The sequence below is a fragment of the Emydura macquarii genome, unplaced genomic scaffold (genome assembly GCF_026122565.2).
Source record: "Emydura macquarii macquarii isolate MOO-44397 ecotype Brisbane River unplaced genomic scaffold, CSIRO-AGI_Emac_v2 contig_1253, whole genome shotgun sequence".
Classification (NCBI taxonomy): domain Eukaryota; kingdom Metazoa; phylum Chordata; order Testudines; family Chelidae; genus Emydura; species Emydura macquarii.
The window spans coordinates 25,919,190-25,940,804 of record NW_027131390.1 but is presented as its reverse complement, the minus strand read 5'-3'; the positions used below and the strand labels follow the sequence as shown (position 1 = coordinate 25,940,804).

At 37.0% G+C, this 21,615-nt stretch overlaps 1 protein-coding gene across 2 annotated transcripts in view; it reads right to left on the bottom strand.

Annotated features, from left to right (window-relative positions):
• Nucleotides 1–2,334: 2,334 nt before the first annotated feature.
• APOOL (apolipoprotein O like) overlaps nt 2,335–21,615 on the bottom strand; it is a 35,299-nt gene continuing 16,018 nt past the window's right edge. Inside the window, exons 4-9 of one of the 2 annotated variants that reach the window (XM_067548373.1) lie at nt 15,280–15,334; nt 13,658–13,756; nt 11,142–11,233; nt 8,762–8,878; nt 6,125–6,320; nt 2,335–3,105 (exon numbers count right to left, since the gene is read on the bottom strand). In XM_067548373.1, coding sequence (XP_067404474.1) covers nt 3,008–3,105; nt 6,125–6,320; nt 8,762–8,878; nt 11,142–11,233; nt 13,658–13,756; nt 15,280–15,334 — 657 coding nt within the window. In that variant the 3' untranslated portion in view covers nt 2,335–3,007. The remainder of the gene's footprint in view (nt 3,106–6,124; nt 6,321–8,761; nt 8,879–11,141; nt 11,234–13,657; nt 13,757–15,279; nt 15,335–21,615) is intronic. The other variant, XM_067548375.1, reaches the window with a different exon arrangement.

Here is a 21,615-nt window from a genome sequence, read left to right as displayed (position 1 = left end):
CAGAGAACTACTGTCCCTTTGTAGAAAATTACAAATGAGGAATTGCAAGCTAGGACTGCAAGTTTCCTGACTCTTTGGGCTGAGGGCATGATCACTAGGAAAGGCCACTTTCCTTGTCAGGAGGACCATTCAGAATGATAAGGATATGTTCCAACAGGTCAAAATAGATGATCTGTAGACTTTAAAGTAAGAGACTGCTTTCAGGAACCCTTTAATGGAACTTCTGAGGACATGCAGAAGGGCTGGAACCTAGGGAAGCTAGTAGAGAGCCCTTTCTCAAACCCATTCTGAAAGAATGGAAGGGATACTGGATTTCCTAGTCAAGATCCCATGGGATAGGCAATATTCAGAAAAAGACTATATAGCTGTAATAAACAGACATACTACTCTTCTTTAAGGAACGAATAGATGAGGCAACACAAAACTAATTGGAAATCCCTAGCTTTGAGGAGGGAGAATTTATTAACCAGGCACATCTCAGCCACTCTGTGACTATGAGAACAGAAGACATCACTCTCTTTCTGCTGTGTCCCTAGTGTCATCTTTTTCCCTTTTCCATAATTCTACTGAACACTTAGATAATTCTTTCCCAAAAGAAGTTAGACGTTGACCAGCTGGATGATACACTGAGGTTAGTAGGAAACACAAGACTAATTTGGTTAGTGCAGATGACAAAAGCTAAGAAACCTGCTGGAACCTGAAGACTTACAGGGTTTAATAAAGTTTTATAAATGTACAGCTTTTTCCCTGAAAATATACAGAACTCAAGGTTCTCTTTCTAAAACACTTATGTAAGCATTAGTTTATATTTTTTGAAGAAATCATGGAATTGTAATATGTTCAATGTCTGACTTGAAAAGAATCAAGTTCAGAAAGTTCAATCACTGCACATTAGTACTCTGCATCTTGGGCTCCAACATTATACTGCTTAACTTAATTTAGGATTCCCAATTTCTTTTAAAATATTCTTAGTTTATTTTAAAGTAAGTTTTGTAGAGAAAATCCTTTGTGTTGCAATCCTTTGTGTTAACGCCCCTCTTTTCCATAACCAAAAGGATTAAGAAGTGAATGATGGTTAGCTGTGTAGAATCTAAATGCAGATTCTTTCCTCACAAGTCAGTGATTCAGGGTAAACTTTCAAAATGTCTTTTGTGTGTGTATTTCATGGAACCTAGTGATATAAACATATGACTCCCAGTGACACTAATTGATATCTTGTGGCTAAATCATTATCACTTTTAAAATGTACCTCTAAGTTTCACATAGAAAATTGAACTGCATTTCTAGCACTCTTAATCTATTACTATATTTTCCTCAGTTAGGTGAGAGACTCAATTTCAGAAGAACAACATGTCTTGTATTGTTCCACTGTTGTAGACCCTTAAAGCACAATCATGCAAAGACACAAATAATTTTATGAATGAGTAGTCCCAATAAATTCATCTAATCCTTGCCTAGCCAGATACTGAAATTCCTACACTTCCATGTTGGATTCAATGGGAATACTCATGGTACGTAAATTATACACACAACAGTTTGCGGGCTTGAGACTTTAGTCACTTAACAGGAACTCAGTATTTTAGGTATTCCTGTTTTCTTTACTGAAACAGCCATGTTGTTTGTTTAGAAAGAGACTGCTAGCCATAGATATTAACTATTTTTCACATTTTTAAACTATATGTTGATATTAAACTGTTGACACACTATGACGTAACATTGGCATAATTACTTCAAGAGTCAAAGAACTGTGTATATGTTCTGCTCCATAAATGATAGCTATAGCTGGGTGCTCTATTATGCCAGGCCATGCTATTCTTCACTAGTTAAACAAACAGTCCTTAAAAAGGATTTCCATTTTGTCTCAAAGCACGTTATCATATCCAAACTTTACCAGAGTGAAAAATTCCATCTAAATAGCTACTCGTTCTTATGTTCACATATATCCCATTGAAGTCAATGGGCTCTGGGTATGCATGCTTAAAGACAGATTGTTGACCTTGGTTTTATCCCTACTAATCTCCATAACTTTTTTTTTTTTTTTTTTTTTAAGTTAAGCTGTGAGAGCACTTTAAGCTAATAGTACAACTGCCAGTTTTAACCTCTGTGTCACTAAAATGCCCAACTTTCCTGCCATAATTTGTGAATATGTTCCACGTTAGCACAAATAGTACCACTAACATGGGTTGAAGTAGACTAAACCTAAATAAACATCAGTTTATGTTGTTAAAGGTTGACTGAAAACTTACGTGTGGCCTACAAGGGATGCTTTGAAGACTATCTACAATTTTTCTTTTAACTTTAAATGTTATTTTTAAATCAGGAAAACTACACACATACAGAGCAAAATTTATTTTCTATTCTAGTTACCTCAGCGGAAAAGAGATTAAAAACAGCAGAAGTTTTTGCAAAAGGAGTTAGCTTACACAAATCTTAAAGCAACTAAAATTGAGAGGGTACCACAATCACAACTGGTTTCTTTCATCTTGTGAGTGCTCAGACTAATAAGGTATTTGAGCCATAGATGCCAAATGCTACCATTTCCACATAACATTCCAGAGCTGGAAGTGAGTGAGAAGGAAGACAACCACCAAAAGATTACCTGATTTCTCTTTTACCGTCTTTGAACAACTAAGCAGACGAAGGACAGAAATATATTTTCGCTTTCAAACAGTCCCTTATAAAGGTGATTTATGTTTATTAACAACTTGACACTGACAATCCTGTCACACCACATTGCAAGCACATATTGAGAAAAATATAATTCTCAGTGTCAAACAGCTAATTATTGTTCAAAGAAATTAAAGTATTTAATTATTTGTTAATTGCTTATAGGTGGTAAGAAACAATATACAATAAACAACAAGAACAAAGTATATAGACTCTACACACTGGGACTTAAGAAAATACCTGATTAAATTATACCACATATGGTACAATCATACATTGCATAAGCCTTCCATTTTTCTTTGCTATTGTTAGTACTTCCCAATATTTGTAAACTGGTGCCTTAGCTTCTAGTACTGTACATATCCACATCCTCTGGGTTGGACTGACCATGGTCCATTAGCTTGGGGTCAAGCTTAATTTTTGTTGTCTTCACTACATCTGTTAAAGATATTAAAATGAAAAGTTATAGTAAAGGCATAAAAGCTTTTTCTCCTCTTTTTTTTTTTAAATGCTTATTCAGAAGTTATACATACTGGCAGTGTGAACATTCAAACATTATTATAAAGTGATCTACTAAGTTACATTGGTTGGAATAGTGTAGGCAGATTGTTGCAATGCAGTGAAAATCACATCAAGTAAGAAAAACATTTGAAAGATCTACAATCTCTGACAAACTGGTCACTAAATTGTTTTCACAATTACAAAGTAATTTATTAAAGGCCTGATCATAGCACGTCCTGAGCACTAGCACAAGGGAGAAAAGGGGCAGTGTGTAAGCCTCCCCTTTACTCCCTTACATCATGGACGCTGGCTCTGCAGAGCTACTACATCCATCCCTCCTGAAGGTGGGAAGCAATGAATGAGACAAATTGGAAAGAAGGAAGAAACTTGACTCTTCTCCTCCCACAAGGAGTTAGACCAGCTCACTGGGCAGAATGTGCAGTGACAGGATCATAGTTTACTACCATTCCAGAGCAATGGGGAGACTGGGAAGCAGATACTGACTCAGTCACAATCTCACTCACAGCTGGTCCAGGGACAAACTGCACAACTCACTGCACCATACTATGAGCTATATCACAAATGGATTATCTAGGCCTAAATTAGAGCAAACAAATTCACACAATTTGACTTAGTTGATGATTTCATAAGTTTATTAAAATGTGCAGGCAGCACACTCAGTCCAGGGAGGTGGAGCACAGGGAATATCTTGTATGAAGTGATCCTCCCAAACAATGTGTAGAGTTTATGGGAAGTAAACTCCATCGAGCTCATTTGAGCCAAAAGGATGGAAAGCTGTTGACTCCATTAGGGAAATAGAACTGATTTCACCTGGAAATGTGGTGACAAATAGGAAAAACTTTATTTTATCTTTAAACTTCTATAAGTATATACATTTAATATGAAAGGGAAAGTGGGAGCTGCAGCGAATGAGAAAGATATGTACAAAGAGACCCAATAATTTCACAAACTAAAAGAGGAAAAATAAGGGAGCCATGGGATAAACAAGGATTAATACGTTAAAGGGTGAAGAGGTCCCTGGTGCCAAATGACAGGGGTGCACAGGATTACAGAGATCCCCTGGTTCTGATCTCTACATAATAGTTCATCAAAGGGAGTCAAGTAAAGTTTCTGCTGAAAGCTTGTGTCACATTGACCACCATAATCATTGTGCAATGTATATACAAGTATCACAGAACATGATAAACAGGTTTATTTCAGGCAGAGATGCTTTATCTACCTGTCTAGTTACATGATGATTGAGTATTATATGCTTCACAATGAACACCTGTTTACAGTTTGATTAAGGGATGAAAACTCTCTAAGGGAGATTTTAGATAGGAAATAAAACAATTAGCAGGGGTTACCCTGCTTACAAGTGAAGACAATAGATTACTGGAACCATGTCATACTCAGGTATACTTAACCTAGGAACAAGGTATACTTCACCTAGGAAGAAAGCTGATAGTGTGTTTGCTTCATGAAAAAAGGATGACAACCAAGTCTGGCTGAAAAAATGCTGGAAAGACTTCAAGGGTGAGCTAAACTTGATTTGACAAGGGGTTTTTGTTAATTAAATCTAGGCTCTAGAATGTGTGTTAGGATTTTCTTTTATATGTAACCATTTGTCTCCAATATTTCTACTTGCTATCACTTGCTATCATCTTTGCTCGTTGTTAAATAAACTTCTTATTTTTACCATAAACTAAGTGCTGCATGTTAAGCAGCGCTCTGATCTAGGGTATAACTGGTAAGCTGGGGTGTACTGTTGCTTCAGGAGCAAAGGATCTGGGAATTCTGTAAGTGCCCAGTGGATCAGGAGATGGGCACTCCAGGGAGATGCTCAGAGGACTCAGACGTTGGAATGTGCCTATAATTAACCTGAAAAGAAAGAGTGGGGCCTGTGGAGGCCTGGAAGGCAGTGTTTATGGTGCCAGAGGCTGGTGGAGTTGGGGAGCTGAACCACAAGAGGCACAGACAAGGCTTTCTCATGCTGCCAGCAGGTGACAGCAAGGTGCCTCACAACCCTGGGTACCCTTGTGAATGTCACGGGTACAAAAACAAACAACAAAAATACACCTTAATAGCAAACCCCTAACAGGTTATGTTTAGTTTTATACAAAGACAGATGGGCATGTGTAAAAGGTGATAGGAGGATATTGGAAGAACTTAATATAACATTTTCAAACTAAAATTTGCGTTATCAGTAATAGGCATAGCTCTGTTTTACTAGATAGGCTAGTTACTACTTTTCTTGATTACTAGGAAAATGATTCTTACTGAAAGAAGAAGGACATGATAATTTTACTGTAATGTCCCGATATGAATTGAATTGTTAATTATGAGCACATTCAAGGATTTTTCATCATCAGCATGCAATGCAATGAATCCCTTATTGATCACTTAAAATGCATGAAGAGCAACACAATAAAGAACTAGTGAAACTAAAATACAATGCTTCATATATAAATTGTGTGGACTTGGTCAATGCTTTAGGGTAGGGGCTTTCAAACCTGATAACCTGGTGCTGGATCTCTTTATATCCAGCTGTTTTTACAGATACCTAGATATTTCATTTTAAGAAAGCCAGGATGCCTGTAAAAGCAACTGGAAACAAGGGGAAGCCACAATAGTTGCCTTCACAAGTAAGCTGATATACATGTGAGGAAACAGATGCCACATTCAAGCAATATTACCCTTTTACGAAAGCAAACACTGCAGTTTCCATAGAGGAGATATGCAACTGACAGCAAGAAGGATCCATATAATTGGGAATGGAAAGAAAAGTAGTCCACATTACATATTCTTTACTGAGGTGTGGTCCACTGTGTGAGACCCCCTATTTGGGATCTTAGTATGCTATATCAAGTTTTTAAAAGAATTTTGAAAGAATAATGAAAAATAAAGTCAAATAATTCACAATTCACTGCAGTTTATGCTAATTTGAGTTTCGTACCTGAGATGACATTTGGCACTTTTATTTTTGCTGGCAAAGGCACCGGATCTTTTGAACTCTCAATCTTCATTTCAGAAGAATCTGTTATAGCGAGTGGTTTTGACTTAACCTCAGGTTCAGGGGTTGGTTTAAGAATCTTTGCATGTTTTTGATCTCCTACAATTGGTTCCAGAATTTGTTGCAGATGTGAATTATGCTAAATTGCAAATGAACCAATCAAACAAAACAGAATAATATTTATGTGTATTTTATTATATTGTTAATAAAGGAAATTACAAAAGAGCTGTCATCTTTTAATAAATTATTTCCAGATACGCATTCAGTTTACAAAGTTTTATACTGGATACACAGAAATATGCTAGAAGAAATTAGTGTACTATATACCTCAATTTACTTCACGTTAGATCCAAATAATTGAGGATATTCCTTAATGATGTTAAGGTTGTCTGCATAACGATGGTCAACACAATAAGGGGACAGAAGATGCATTTCTCAAGATACAAGGAACTTCAAATTTGGATATATGGAAGCCTGTTTAATGGTTAATGAATAATAATACTTAGTTTTGATATACTGCTTTTCATCCAAGATGTAAATTGTTTTACAAACAAGGGTACAGGCTTTACAGATGGGGAAACTGAAGCACAGAATAAAGTTAGACAAATAGGTGGATTTACAGGATAATTACCTTTTGCCTTAGCAAAGTTATTAAGAGACTTGGAGTTTGAATTATCACTAACCACTTAGAGCAAGATGACTAACAAACATCCTGCAGATTATTCTTGACTAGTGATGAGCAACTGTTTAGTTTAGGAAACAGCAGAACTTATTTAGCAAAACTCTGATAGTTTATAATTCTGCTTACCACTTCAGTTCCTATTTCTAACAGTTTCTCAGTACTCAACTGAAATAAAATACTCCACAGTCAAATTTCTGTTCATGGTTCTCAATGGAAATAAAACTGAGGATTAACAAAAATGTCAAAGCATATCAGTGTTTTAATAAACAGACTTTTTTATTATTAAAGCTAATCAGGAATTTTCCGCTGAAATTATTTTGACAGAAAATAGTTTTTGCTAAACTGAAATTTTCATACCGGAAAATTTTTATTTTGCCAGACTTCTTTTTTGATCTTTCAAGAAGAAAAGTGAAATAAAATATCAAAATGTTTGTTTGTTGGTGTAACCTGAAATGTTTAACTTCTAATCAGTTATACATAAAACTATTTCCATACAGTGCCTCGATGCCTCTTGGAACTTGTAGTTTGGGCATCTTATGCCTTAACTTTCTCCTACTGGCTTGGGTGTCTAGCCAGACTACATCTCCCATGATGCACTGTGATCTCCTCCTCTGACTGAGCATTGGGGTGCATCAGCGGAAATGTAGTCTGGCCAGTGAGCTGGGTGCAATGCAGAAAATGGAGCATGAGACACGCAAAACCATAAACTTCTTATGCCAGTGTCTTCCCATAGGGAAATGCAGTTTAATGCTGAACTGATTGAAAATGTTTTGTTTCTCTCAAAAATGATGAACTGAAACATTTCACCATTTTTTAATCAAAATTTTTTTTTTTTTTTAAACTTTCCGTTTGCAAAAGTTTTACTTTCAACTTTTTATCTTAATTCAGGATTTTTTTTTTTTTAAACTGTTGAAATATCAGAATTTCCCACAGGATGGAAATTCCAATTTTTCCTCAGATCCAATTTATAATCATGTTGTTATTACTCAGATATACAGTCATAATCTGATAAGATTTTTTACACTGTAAACTGGCATTCACAATATACAGGTTTCCAAACTAAAGTAAGTCAAATTCAAAAACATCTGGAATCATTAGAACCAATGGAAAAATCTATTTATTTTTTATTCACTAAAAATAAATGTTTTATTTACACTTTTTAACTGTAATAAAATTGGTGTGTTCTGGCCAGTTGCCACTTGATAGGCATCCACAGGCTAAAAAGCATCACATTTTCCATTAATTGGCACTCACATTAGCGATATCAACAGAGGTGCCCAGGACTTATCCTGCCAACATTTTCACACGTTTGTTATGAAATTACCATGAGTAAACCTACTGAATCAATGAGGCCCCTCAGAGGTAGCAAAGATAATCATGTAAGTAAGTATTTACAGGTCTGTGGCTTGAATAAAGAGAATGAACTATCTTCTTATGGGTGCATCCCCAGATCAGAAATGAGGCATATTAAAAGGGCAGTGAAGGGAAGCTTACCCTGCTGTTGCACATGATGAATATGTTATATGAATAAATAGACCTCAAAGACTGTGAGCCTAGGATTTATCACAAACACTACATTCAAACAAAAATTTTTTAAAAAATCACTTAGACTGTAACATCTTTGGGACAGGGACTCTCTCTCTGTTCTATGTTTGTACAGGACCTAGCACAATGGGGTCCTGGTCCAGAACCAGGACTTCTAGGTGCTACGATAATACAAAATAAAACAGCAAAAGCAATAAAATATGAGGGCCTTTTGTGCCTCATAACTTGCTTTATAGTGATATTAAATAGTATCAATAAATACACCTGTGTCTTTTTGCTTAAATTTGCATTTCAGAAATCAATGAAAGGCGTTGAACTGAATAACTAACTGACCGTTCCTTGGAAAAACCTACCTTGGTGTCTTCTTTCTGTGTGAATAGCACTTCTTTCATAGATGAGTTTTTTGTCCATAGTGATCTTATTGCTTCATATGTTTGATGGCTTGCAGCGTACACTTTTTTCCCTGTTATCTAATTTAGTTTGTTAAAATGTATTATTTTAATAAGCAACTTTAAAAATGATAGGGTTCACAGAACATTTCAAATAAAGCGAATGTTTTCCTCTAATAAATTGTATATTAGCTTCAGTACTGGAAGACAGAATCTGCATGTCAAAAATTTGATGCATCTCATATCTCCCCCGCCCCACCATTCCCAATCTTACGTTATAAATCATGTTTAAATCATATTGTAAATCAGCTGCAGTGCATCCATTTACATAAAATGAATTTAAAACAATCAGGGAATAGGGGTTTGAATAAATGAATGCACTAGATGCTGGAACAGCAAGAAAAGTCAGACATATCATATGCTACAAACTTGATGCGAAAACTTGTCTCATTTTACCTAGGCTCTTCATATTCACGCAAAGACAATCAGAGCTAAATTCATGCCCAGTTAAAGCAAATCCCATGGTACGGAAAGATACAACCAAGAAATAAAAGGACCTGACTAAAATTAGTGAACATTGCTGTTTTTCTTCACAAAGGTCTGAATTTGTAAGTTTTTACTTTAAGTAAACCGTGTGAGGTTGCATGAAGCAACATTTGTGGATTGGCTATACAGATAAGCTGCAGCCAGAGAGGATTCTATTTCCTCACCCACAGAGTGGGTGCACAAAGTTCTGATACTATGGCTATGACTGTCCTGCAGTTCGGACAACAAGGGTGTAAACAGCAAGGCACAGCAAAGTGCTGTACTGAAACTCCCATGTGTGGTCACTGCAGGGGCAAACTAAGAGGTTCCTTGTTCGCTTAAGTAGTCTTGTCTAAAGAGGACTACATTTATGTAAACTAGGAACCTTTTAGTTCACACCTAAAGTGTTACACAGGGGAGTTAGAGTGCAGCATTTTGTCACATTGTAGCCTGAACTGCCGGGCATTGTAGTTAAGCCTTTAAAGAGTTTGCATGGGGTTAAGGATTTGGCAGTTAGTGATGAGTCTTTCAGCTAGGCACAGAACACTGTCACTGTCTGCCTCCTATTAAGATGTGCATATGCTAACCCTGAAATGTAATTCTTACAATCATGAAGCCGCTGTTTGCAGCCACTCAAATCCCACTGAGGATTACAGCACACTATTACATATAAGTAGTCATTCATTTATACAGCATAAATGCTACTCTAATGTGGTAACTAGCTTTTCCCAAAGAAGTTAAAAACCACAACTATAAATTTCCACAAGTCGTCCAAGTAATCAGGAATTACAGGGAATCAACTTGCAAGGTTTCTGTTAATGACAAGAAGTTAATGGGAGTTGTGTGGCCAAATCCCATGTGTTTCTAAGAGACTGGTATTCTGCCCCACTTTTCAGCTCTTAATCCCACCATAATCAGATATAAGGGCAATGCTCAGCTTCTTTTTTTCAAGATTTCTAAGTCTGATTATTTATCAAAATGATTCACTAAAGCCATCCTTAATATCTAGATTCTACTTGATCACAGAGCTGGGAGTTCTTCTACCTCAAGATTTTGCAAATAAAATAAAAATACACATTTGAGAGTCTAAATACAGAAAATCCACCAAGCAGCAAGAAGGGCATTGCAAAACAATATATACTTTTCAAATAGGAAAGATACTGTTTTGTAGCTCAAGAAGGAAAAATGGTTACATCTCATCTCTCTCAATCTAATGGCAATACAACAATTACCCTATACAACCAAATCATATATGCAAAAATCTAAATACAGTACAATAAATTTTCTACAAGTAGCAAAAACAATTCTGATCAGTATTCTAACCAGGTAGCCAACAAACAAATGTCAAGATGACTGTCACAAGAAAATAGTGAGGGGGATTCCCTGTTTTACATGGATCCAATGCTGGATATACATTAAAAGAAAGAGCTTCAGAAATCTCAGCTGTGTATCCATTGGGTAGTTTCTTGGATTATGTTAATAAATTGAAACGAGCAGTTGTTAAGAAATGCAATTTTCTGTTAATTTAATTATATAGCATCTAAAAATGAAACTTTCCTTTCTTCAAGTAAGAATTATATATTTACAATAGCACTGCACTGGCAAGTAAATGCAGCCATTTTATTCGTTTCTGATGGACGTGTAATTAACAACTGTGATGCAACACACACACACACACACACACGTTTAAACTGATGCCAGCTCCATATCCCCAGAAATTAAATACTGTAGACGTGTTGCAACATTTCAGCCCCACTCATCTTAAATATTAAAATGTTGATATTGTCACATTATGAAAAAACAAAAAAACAAAACTTACCTTAACAATTACTACTGACTGAGCTGGGTAACAAACGGATACTGCTAATGTGGCAAGCCCCAGGGGATAAGCAATTTTCTTAAATCTAGAACCTGTATAAGCCACACAAATAATTTAAACAGGTACTAGACACAAATGAAATATAGTACTGGATAGCCATGTAATTTTAACTTCTGATGCTTTGGCAACTATCCAAATCAAATCTATTACAAGTATGACTGGCATAGAGTTAGGATCTGTATTCCAACAGGCCTACTGATGTTTCAGTAAAATGTACTAAATTAAAAAAAAAGATATATCTTCAATTATGAAATATTATTAAAATTGTCTACATAACTAGTTCAAATTCCAATGTGTATTATCTTGCATTTATTAAAGAGTTTCCTCTGCCATCCTTCTACCTAACTAACTGACTTTCTTATGCCCCTATGAATATTCACATCCTTCTCTGCTCTTGACTATCCTACATAATGTTGTGTTATCTGTTAATTTTACCACCTCATTGTTCCCCCAACCTTTTCCAGATCACTAATGAATGTATTAAACATTTATCCTATTATATATCCCTGAGGCAATCTATTGTTAACACTGATCGTTTATTCCTATTCTTTGTTTATTGTCTCTTAGCCAATTCCTAATCCATGACAGTTCTTTCATACCAGGACTACTTAAATTTCCTTAATAGCCTCCTCATTCACTTTAGCAAAGGGTTTTTGAAAGCCCAAATACATTATATCTATTAGTTCTCTTTTACCCATTATTTTGTTGACAAACTTAAAATCTAGCAGACAACAAAAGCAAATCATTTCCTTGAATAAACTGTGCTGGTTTGTCTGTATCAAATTCACCTATTGGCAGGTGTCATATAACTCTACGTAAGTACTGTTTCAAGCATTTTACCTGATACCGAAATAAAGATAATTTTTGTCAGTCACTCACCCCAACACCTTTTATAAAAATAGGTACTTGCTATCCTTTGAGTACAGTAATTGCATGTTTTTGCTAGCAGTTTAACCATTTCAGTTCAGCACGGTATACACTATACAGTTCTGGTGACTTGTTGCCCTTTAAGGACTCGATCCTGCCAGCAGTTTCATGTGGATCAGGATCTAATTTATCTATTTGTTCCAGCATTTTCTTTTTTGACCGTTAAAACACTGACAGTGCCTCATTTTTAATAGCTACCAATTGTCATTCGATCATGTTTCAAAAATGCCTATTTTTTCAAGGTCATCTTCCATTGCCAGGCATTTTGGTTCACCAGTTTTTGCTTTTAACCTCTGCATATTTGGTTCCACTTTGGAACCCTTTTCTTATGTCTAAACCATCCATTCCCCAATTAGTTCGGTGATTCCTAAATCCGTCCTTTTTACTATACTACCATTGTATCATCCAAACAGTGGGGAATGATTTAGATCTGGGTCTGTTTAAAAATCCAAGGAAATAAAGGTCATTTGCAAATGTGATATTCCGATTATGCCCGGTATTCTCCTTCAATTTGTTGATAGCTTTACCTAAAAATCACACAGTTATGAATTTCCATAATCTAAAATATTAGTTTCCCCTGACATTTATCCTTATGAAAATTTCAGAAGGAAATATTTGTAAATTCTATAGTAATAATGAAATATTAAGCCTAAAATGATATTTCATAATTTTATGAAAATTAAGTCTGGTGATTTTGAATGTATATTTCATAATTGCATGAAAATTTAATCCAATGATTTTGAATACATCATTTCCCTCCAGCACATCTCTGTTCCTGTATTACAGCATTCAAATCCCCACTGACTTACACACCTCTTTCTCAACATTCCATATCACAACTATCATCACTCTGGTCCATTAGCACTGAGAGAGACTCTTCAGTGTCCACTAGAAATACTTCTTGATCGACCAACAGGGGTTTGATGTGCTTCTTCCTCCAGGAAGACACCTACAACTTATGCTGCTCCTTTAAAGGAATGGGGGAGGTACTCTGTGATGCTAAAGAATATTGTACAGGAGTAATTATCTTGTTGAATAAGTTCCTCCTCACATCCCATCTCCCTGCTGGCAGACTTTCTACAGTATCTTATTCATGTGGATCTAGATTTGCATATCTTTTCCCTGACTGTAGAAACTGTGAACATGATAATTTACATTGTGCGCTGATTTAAATTAATTATCAAATAAATAATAAATTACCAAAGAAAATTAAGGCACAATAGTGCCCGTACTTCTAATAAAACAATGTTAAGCTATAGAATTACATATACATTTGTTATTTTAAATAAGTAAATTAAACAAAGCTATATTAGATGTTTTTCTTATATCCCCTCTATGCTACTATACTATAGTACAGATACTATAACTATCTGAAATCTTGTTTGTTTGTTTTTAAACTACTGTAACTTCACAAGTATTCAAAAGGTTTTACCAAAACTTAAATCAAAATTGCAGAAAGCATCTCAGTTAAATTTAAGATGCGTCATCCAATTACCAATCTGACAGTGTTTGAAAACAAAAAAGCATACCTTTTCTTGCCAGAACTAAGCCAGCTAGGCCTGAAATTGTAATTACACCAACTTTTGGAAGAAATTCTGGAGGTGGATTCTTCAGGTAAACATATGCATCTTTAAAAAATTAAAAACAACTATGGTATAACAACTGAACATTATTCAAATTTCTCTCTTTTCTTTCATTTTCAGAGAACAGTAAAATCATGTCTATCCAAAGACGAATGCTGAGGTAGGCCCCATCTTACAATTGGAACTGTTACTGTGGATACATCTATCCATTGGGAGCCTCACTGACTTACTTTGCAGGCGCACATATGGGAGTCTGCATTAGTGAGACCAACTACAGGATCAGGATTCTGACAGGTCATTCACAAAATATACATTTTGCAAAGTTCACAGTCATGTTCTTTATATATCTTTTTGTACTTAGTAAAATGCTACCACTTGTTCTTAACGCAAGTGACAGGGTTTTGACTTTTCAATTTATGTCAAAAATGTAGTTAGTATTGGTAAAAGGAGATGCCACTATGTTGGTGTTTCTTGATTTTTTTAAATACTACTCATATATAGCACTTTTCATCAGTAGATCTTAAAGTACTTCACAATCTTTAACATATTTATCCTTGCAATGCCCCTGTGAAGTAGGGAAGTTTTCTTATCCCCATTTTTACAGAACTGAAGCACAGAGAGACTCGCCAAGATCACATAGGATGTCTGCAGCAGAGCAAGGAATTGGATCGGGACTGCCCAAAACCCAAGCTAGTGCCCTCACCACTGGACCATCCTTTGTTTCTTTTTAATGTAACTTATTTTCCACAGGTAATTTCAGAAATGCATCTTTAATACAAAGAGTATTTTTATCGTCTAGTATTTTATCTGCCAGAATTAGGACCAAACTGTGAAGTATAAATGAGAAGTAAAATAAGGAAGGGAAAAGAATTCTTCTCTCCTATACAACAGCTTGGTGCAGAGCAGCTGTGTAGCCTCCTCCCTGCTGCTACCACAGCTCTGGGTTGTAATGACAGTTGGACTACCTATGCACCATCTCTGCAGAGGTTTAAGCATCTGATGCCACTCCACCCCCCCCCCCTTCTCCAAATCATGGACTACGGTTTGGGGCATTTCTCCCCAAACCATGGAGAAAAGATCTGCAGCATGTAGCGCACTCTTCAGCACGTAGCACACTACCGAGACACTCTGTATGAGGTTTCTTGTGCCTTTCCCCTTCTGTCTAACCCTGCAGTAAAATCATGACAATTCTATGGTATTTAAAAGCTTCTGAGCCCACAGAGGGATTGGATAGCATTTAGCCTCAAAATGTCATCTAATAACTTAAAATCAAAGGAATTACAAACACTAGCTAAGCTGGTTGAGTCATAATTACAAAAAGGCATCAGGAACTTTCTTTTCGTTTTCAAACAAGACTACAGTAAATAGCATGAAGCCAGCTATGTGGAGGGGTGGGCTACAAATGGTATGTGTCTTCTTTTTCATTGATTCTTGTGTTTGCTCTGGTACAATACCAATATTTTTATAGAATTTGCTGTTCTCTGGTTTTAACCAGCTTTCTAACTTTCATAGCCAAACACTGAGCAGGAAGAGACTAGTTTTCAATTTTGATTATATGACTCACCTACCTTTTCCAAACTGTATTGAATCCATTATCCCATTTTTAACAAAGACACAGGCATCCTATATGAAAGAAAATTTAGGTAAAGTGAATTCTGTTTTTAAGTTGAAGACTTCAATGCCAACACACTGGAGCACATACTTTTCATCTCTGGCCAAATAGCACCATGTAATTACACAGAAAGTAAAAGAAACAGGTCAGTCAAAAAGCTTCTACAATTAACAATGCAGAGATACATTTCTACTTTGCTCCCAGTACATACATTGTGTTTTTAAATTATATATGGATGGTGTGACAGATATTGCAACCAGATGGAATATAAGCATATGTATGGTTTATGTATCACTGTAGGCCAAGGACTGTATACAACCCCGGGGGGAGGGGGAGGAGGAACAGCTCTGCCAGGAACTAAGAACAGTGGGGGTGTGATAAAGGTGAATCACTCGGTTAAAAAACACCTCCAGAGAGGTACCATCCATGGGGAGGTTTGCACATACTGGTTCAAACTGGGTTTTCCAGAGATCAACAGAAAAAGAAAGAGTTTGGGGCATAAAAAAGGCAGAGTTCAAACAGACTCAGGGCCTTCTTTCTGATCCAGCAAATGGACCTTCTGTCCTATAGGGGCCCCAATCATTGTGGTAAAGTTAGAAAGTCTTTGGCCTATAATGGCCCCATAAAACTGATGAGTGACCACTGGTATCTTTAGTGTTTATTGTTTTTATTATATTTTAACTTTAAGAATAAATGTGCTTGCTTAGAAAGAGCTGTGTGGTAACTTGTGACTGCTGGCATTACCCTGTTCATAGCTCCAAGAGAGAAAACAACGCACAGGCGCTAGCCTTTAGGCAGACTGGCTTGCTGGGGATATCATAATGTAAGGCAGGGAGCTGTGCAGCTTAAAACTCCCCAGACAGAAAGAAGTGGGACAAGGGTCCATGCCCAGAGACAGGTGACAGCTGGTGACTTGATTGGGCACTTGTGGAGTGGACCACGGAGGGGGATATAGAGGCAGTTTTTTATTTTTAAAATAAAAAAAACCCAGTATGGCTCTTGTACATACTGAAGGTTTTTCCAAATTTCCACATGACGGCATTCCTTGAAATAAATTTGTATTGTGATTTAAAAAAATAATCTGGGGAGGAAAAAATCGAGCACCCAGCTGTAAGATTATTCTTCATAGTATCTGAAATATGTAATATAATATTATTTAATGTAATATTATGCAAAATTGATTTTTCCACATATAGTAAAGTTATACAGGTCGGGGAAAAGCCCAACTTTTACATGTGCACTTACATCTAATATTTAACTCCTCTATAGACTTAAAGATTGTGATGTACAAGAGTGATTTGCATTGAATAATTTGTGTCCAGTGATAGAGCTCAGATGTGCAACTTAGCCTCAGAAAGTAATTTACCAATCCTACTGACATCCAACAAAAGAACCATTCAAATGGACTACTCCACAGCAAAATTTCAGACTGGTCAAAAGTAATATTTAATGTTTTTCTTGAAGTAGTAAAGGAAGATATAGTCTGACAGCTTATAGTTTGAAAAAATTGAAGTCAGTCTTACTAAGTAAACTGCACATACTTCAGAACATTTAACAACTTCAGATTATATGGTATAATTCTATTTCTTTTGTGAGAAATTTTGTTCCAATCAATTTTTGAATTTACACCACAAGGAGTCTCTGCTATTTAAGCTCTGAAATATTATAAACCACTCTGGAAATTGTTTAAGCTAACATATACAAAAAAAGCTTGATATACACTCATAACTGGGTCTGAATCACTTTAATTGTGAATGCTTCAGGGCCAAATTCTTGTTTCAGTGAAGTCAGTGGCAAATATCCCATTGATTTAAATGGAATCAGGATCTGACATTGAGTAAATATTGATTACAACAACTACACTTACATTTTTAAAAGTGCCTAAGTAACTTAGGAGCCTTTTGAACATGGGACTTAAGCCATATAGGTGTTACTGAAAATTTTACTCCAAGGGTCTAAATAAATATATATATATATATATATATATATATATATATATACACACACATACACACACCCACCCCCCCAAATGGAAGAAGGGGGAGTTGGTAGTAATGAATATAAATTAGAAGTTAGGAATTGCAGAAAATTGATAAGGGAAGCCAATGGACACAAGAAGAAATCTCTGGCAAGCAGATTTAAGGACAATAAGGAGTTTTTAAAATATATTAGGAACAAAAAGAATGTTGACAATGACACTGCTCCATTACTAGATAGGAATGGTAGAATTATCAATAATAATGCAGAAAAGGTAGAAGTGTTTAATTCAAATTTCTGTTCTGTATTTGGGGAAAAACAGATTATATAGTCTCATCATATAGTAATAAAAGACTTTCCATTCCACTAGTATCTGGAGAATGTTAAATATATAAGCTACTAAAGTAAGACTTTTTAAATCAGAAAGTCCAGATAACTTGCATACAAGAGTTTTAAAAGTGCTAGTTGAGGAGCTCGCTGGACTGTTAATGTGAACTTTCATAAGTCTTGCAGCACCAGGGACATTCCAAAAGACTGGAAGAACGCCAATGTGTACCAATTTTTAAAAAGGGTAAATGGGATGATCCAGGTAATTACAAGCCTGTCAGTCTGACATAGATCCCTGGCAAGATAATGGAGCGGCTTAAATAGGACGCAATTAATTAAGACCTAAAGGAGGGTAAAGTAATTAATGCAAATCATTATGGGTTTAAAGAAACTAGAACCTATCAAACTAACTTGATATCTTTTTAATGAGATTACAAGTTTGGTTGACAAAGGTAATAGTGTCGACAGAATATATTTCTCTAAGAAGTTTGACTTGGTACCATACTACATCTTGATTAAAAAACTAAAATTTTTTAGATGTAAAATTAACATGGCACATATTAAATAGATTAAAAACAGACTAATTGATAGGTCTCAAAATGTAACTACAAATGGGAAATCATCATCAAGTAGGTACGTTTCCAGTGGGGGTCCTGCAGGGATTAGTTATTGGCCCTGTATTATTTAATATTTTTATCAATGACCTGAAAGAAAACAAAATCCTCACTGATAAAATGTGTAGATGACACAAAAATTGAGGGAGTGGTAAATAATGAAGAGAACAGCTCACAGATTCAGAGCAATTTGTGTTTTAATATGGTGTGACAGGGCCAGACTGCAGGGCTATGAAAGGGTACTGGAAGGCATGTATATTAGCCCCAGGCTCCATAAAGCCCTCTTCCCTGGGTAACCCAGCTGGGGCTAATTGAAGACAGTTGGGCCAATTAGGCCACCTGGAGCCTATCAAAGAAGCTGCCCCAGCAGTTAAAAGCCTCCATTTCAGGCAGGCCAAGTAGGCTGAAAGGGAGTTAACAGCCAGAGGAGAGGAGGCAGAGCAAAGCGAGCAACGCAGAGCACAGAGGAGTGAAGCGGAGCTGCCCTGCCCTGCCCTGCCGCCACTGTAGCTGCAGGGCTTGGGACTATCATCCACGGCCGCTACCATACTGAGACAGAGAGGCTCCAGCCGGGGAAGACACCACAACCCTTCACGCCGGTATGAGGGAGCAGTCTACAGGCCGGGGGGGCCACAGACAGGCGACCCAGGGAAGGTAGTAGGTCTCCAGGACTAAGCAGGGCGAGACCACTCCTTGTGGGGTCCCTGGGTCGGGGGCCCGGGGAAGAGGGCGGGACCGGGTCTCCCCCTCCCCCTGCACTCCCCTTCCCGCCGCACCACTGGCATAGCCGCTGAAGCGCAGGATCCACAGGGCGGGACAGGCGCACCCTGCCACAATAGCTAAATAAAAAAGCATACCTCTAGGAACAAAGAATGTAGGCCACACTTATATGATGGGGGACTCTATTCTGGGAAGCAATGACTCTATCCACCACAACCTGCAGATGTCTTTCAACCAGCTGAACATGAGCTCCCAGTATGATGCTGTCGCCAAAAGAGCTAATGTGATCCCGGGATGCATAAACAGGGGAATCTTGGGTAGGTGTAGAGAGGTTATTTCACCTCTTTATTTGGCATTGGCAATTGCTGCTGGAATACTATGTCCAGTTGTGGTACCCATTATTCTAAAAGGATGTTAATAAATTGGAGAGGGTTCAGAGAAGAGCCAGGAGAACGATGAAAGGATTAAAAAACCAGCCTTATCATGAAAGACTCAATGTGCTCATTCTATTTAGCTTAACAAAAAGAAGTCTATAAATATCTACATGGAGAACAAATATTTAATAATGGGCTCTTCAATCTAGCTGAGCAAGGCATAACATATTCTAATGGCTGGAAGCTGAAGACAGACAAATTCAGACTGGAAATAAAACAAATTTTTAATAGTGAGGGTAATTAGTCATTGGAACAATTTACCAAGGGTTGTGGCAGATTATTCATCACAGACAAACTTGAAATCAAGATTGGATTTTTTTTTCTAAAAGATACTCTAGGAACTATTTTGAGGATGTTCTAAGACCTGTATTCTACAGGGGGTCAGACTAGATCAGAGGTGGCCAACCAGTCAGAGACGAAGAGCCAAAAAAATAGCTATTGATAATGCTAAGAGCCGCATTTTCCTTACCCTCCACTGACAATTCCCGCTGATCCCTCATTTTCCATGGCAGCTTGTCAATTTCACTTCTCAATTGACAAACTTCCCTCCTCCCTTACATAGGTCAATTTCGTGGCAGCTTGTAAATTTTACTTTCCCCTCCACTCTTACCCTCCCAGACAATTAGCACCAATCCATCAATTTCAATTTCAGGGGAGGGCTTGTCAATTTCACTTTCCCCTCCTCTGCTGCTTGTCAATTTCAGAGCAAAGAGCATGGGCCTGCTGCCAGCCGCATTCAGAGGAGCAAAGAACCGCATGCCGCTTGCAAGCCGCGGGTTGGCCACCCCTGGACTAGATGATCAGAATGGTCCCATCTGGCCTTGGAATCTATTCATCTATCCCTATATAGGTGAATAATCATACTCAATAGCATTCACAGGTGTATGTGTTTGCATAACTGGGACTTAAAAGTAGCAATGCTTATGAAATTTAAGAAAAATCTACTTTACACAAAGTTTCTTCAGGTTATTTACTTCCCTTCCTTTAACCTGATTATTTAGTATCAAAGATTGTTTTGGGTGACATACTTACCGTGGAATTTTTCTTTGTCTTAAAATAGAGCTTTACTAAAATATCATACTTAAAGCATAGCTGACGTAGTTCATGTTGTGCTTTAAGTGCACAGAAAATTTATATACCTTAAATAACAATCTCGCACTACTTTATAACATTAGTTTAAAACCCTCAAATTATCTGTGGCGATGAACAAATGAATGTATTTTATAAAATAAGCAATATTTTGGTTATTGTCTGTTGTAATAATATGCCTTTTCCAGTGGCACAGATTCCTTCCAAAAGGAGTGAAGCAGTTGGTTTTTCAATACAAAAAAGCAATATACAGTGACTGGTTACCCTCATTTTAAAGGGACAATCAACTTGAAATCTAGTCAATTAAAGAAAGTGTTTAAAATATTTTCATGTACTACACTTACCCATAACATAACCCAGTTTTTGTATTTTACAATCATGTTTTCCTGTTTGTAAATATTTTCTCTTCCCTCCACACAAGGTCCACACAAACAAAAAGGAAAATAGAATGACTATACAAGGGGAAATTGTGAAGTGGCGATATACAAAATTCTGTCAAATTCATAAAGTAAACAAACAAGAGAGATACATGGTTGCTAACTCTCAGTTGTTATAAACTGAGGTGTTATTTATAAAAATAGCAGCCAAAAAAAATGAATCATAGAATTGGAAGGGACCTCAGGAGGTCATCTAGTACAACCCCCTGCTCAAAGCAAGGACCAACCCCAACTAAATCATCCCAGCCAGGGCTTTGTCAAGCCAGGCCTTAAAAATCTCTAAGGATGGAGATTTCACCACCTCCCTAGATAACCTAACCAGTGCTTCACCACCTTCCTAGTGAAAAAAGGTTTTTCCTAATATCCAACCTAGATCTCCCCCATTGCAACTTGAGACCACTGCTCCCTTTTCTGTCATCTGCCACTACTGAGAACAGCCTAGCTCCATCCTCTTTGGAAGCCCCCTTTAGGTAGTTGAAGGCTCCAATCAAATTCCCCTTCACTCTTTTCTTCTGCAGACTAAATAAGCCCATTTCCCTCAGCCTCTCCTCATAAGTCAGCCCCCTAGTCAGCCCCCAGCCCCCTAATCATTTTAATTGCCCTCTGCTGGACTCTCTCAATTTATCCACATTCTGTCGTGTGGGGCCCAAAACTGGACACAGTACTCCAGATGTGGCCTTACCAGTGCTGAATA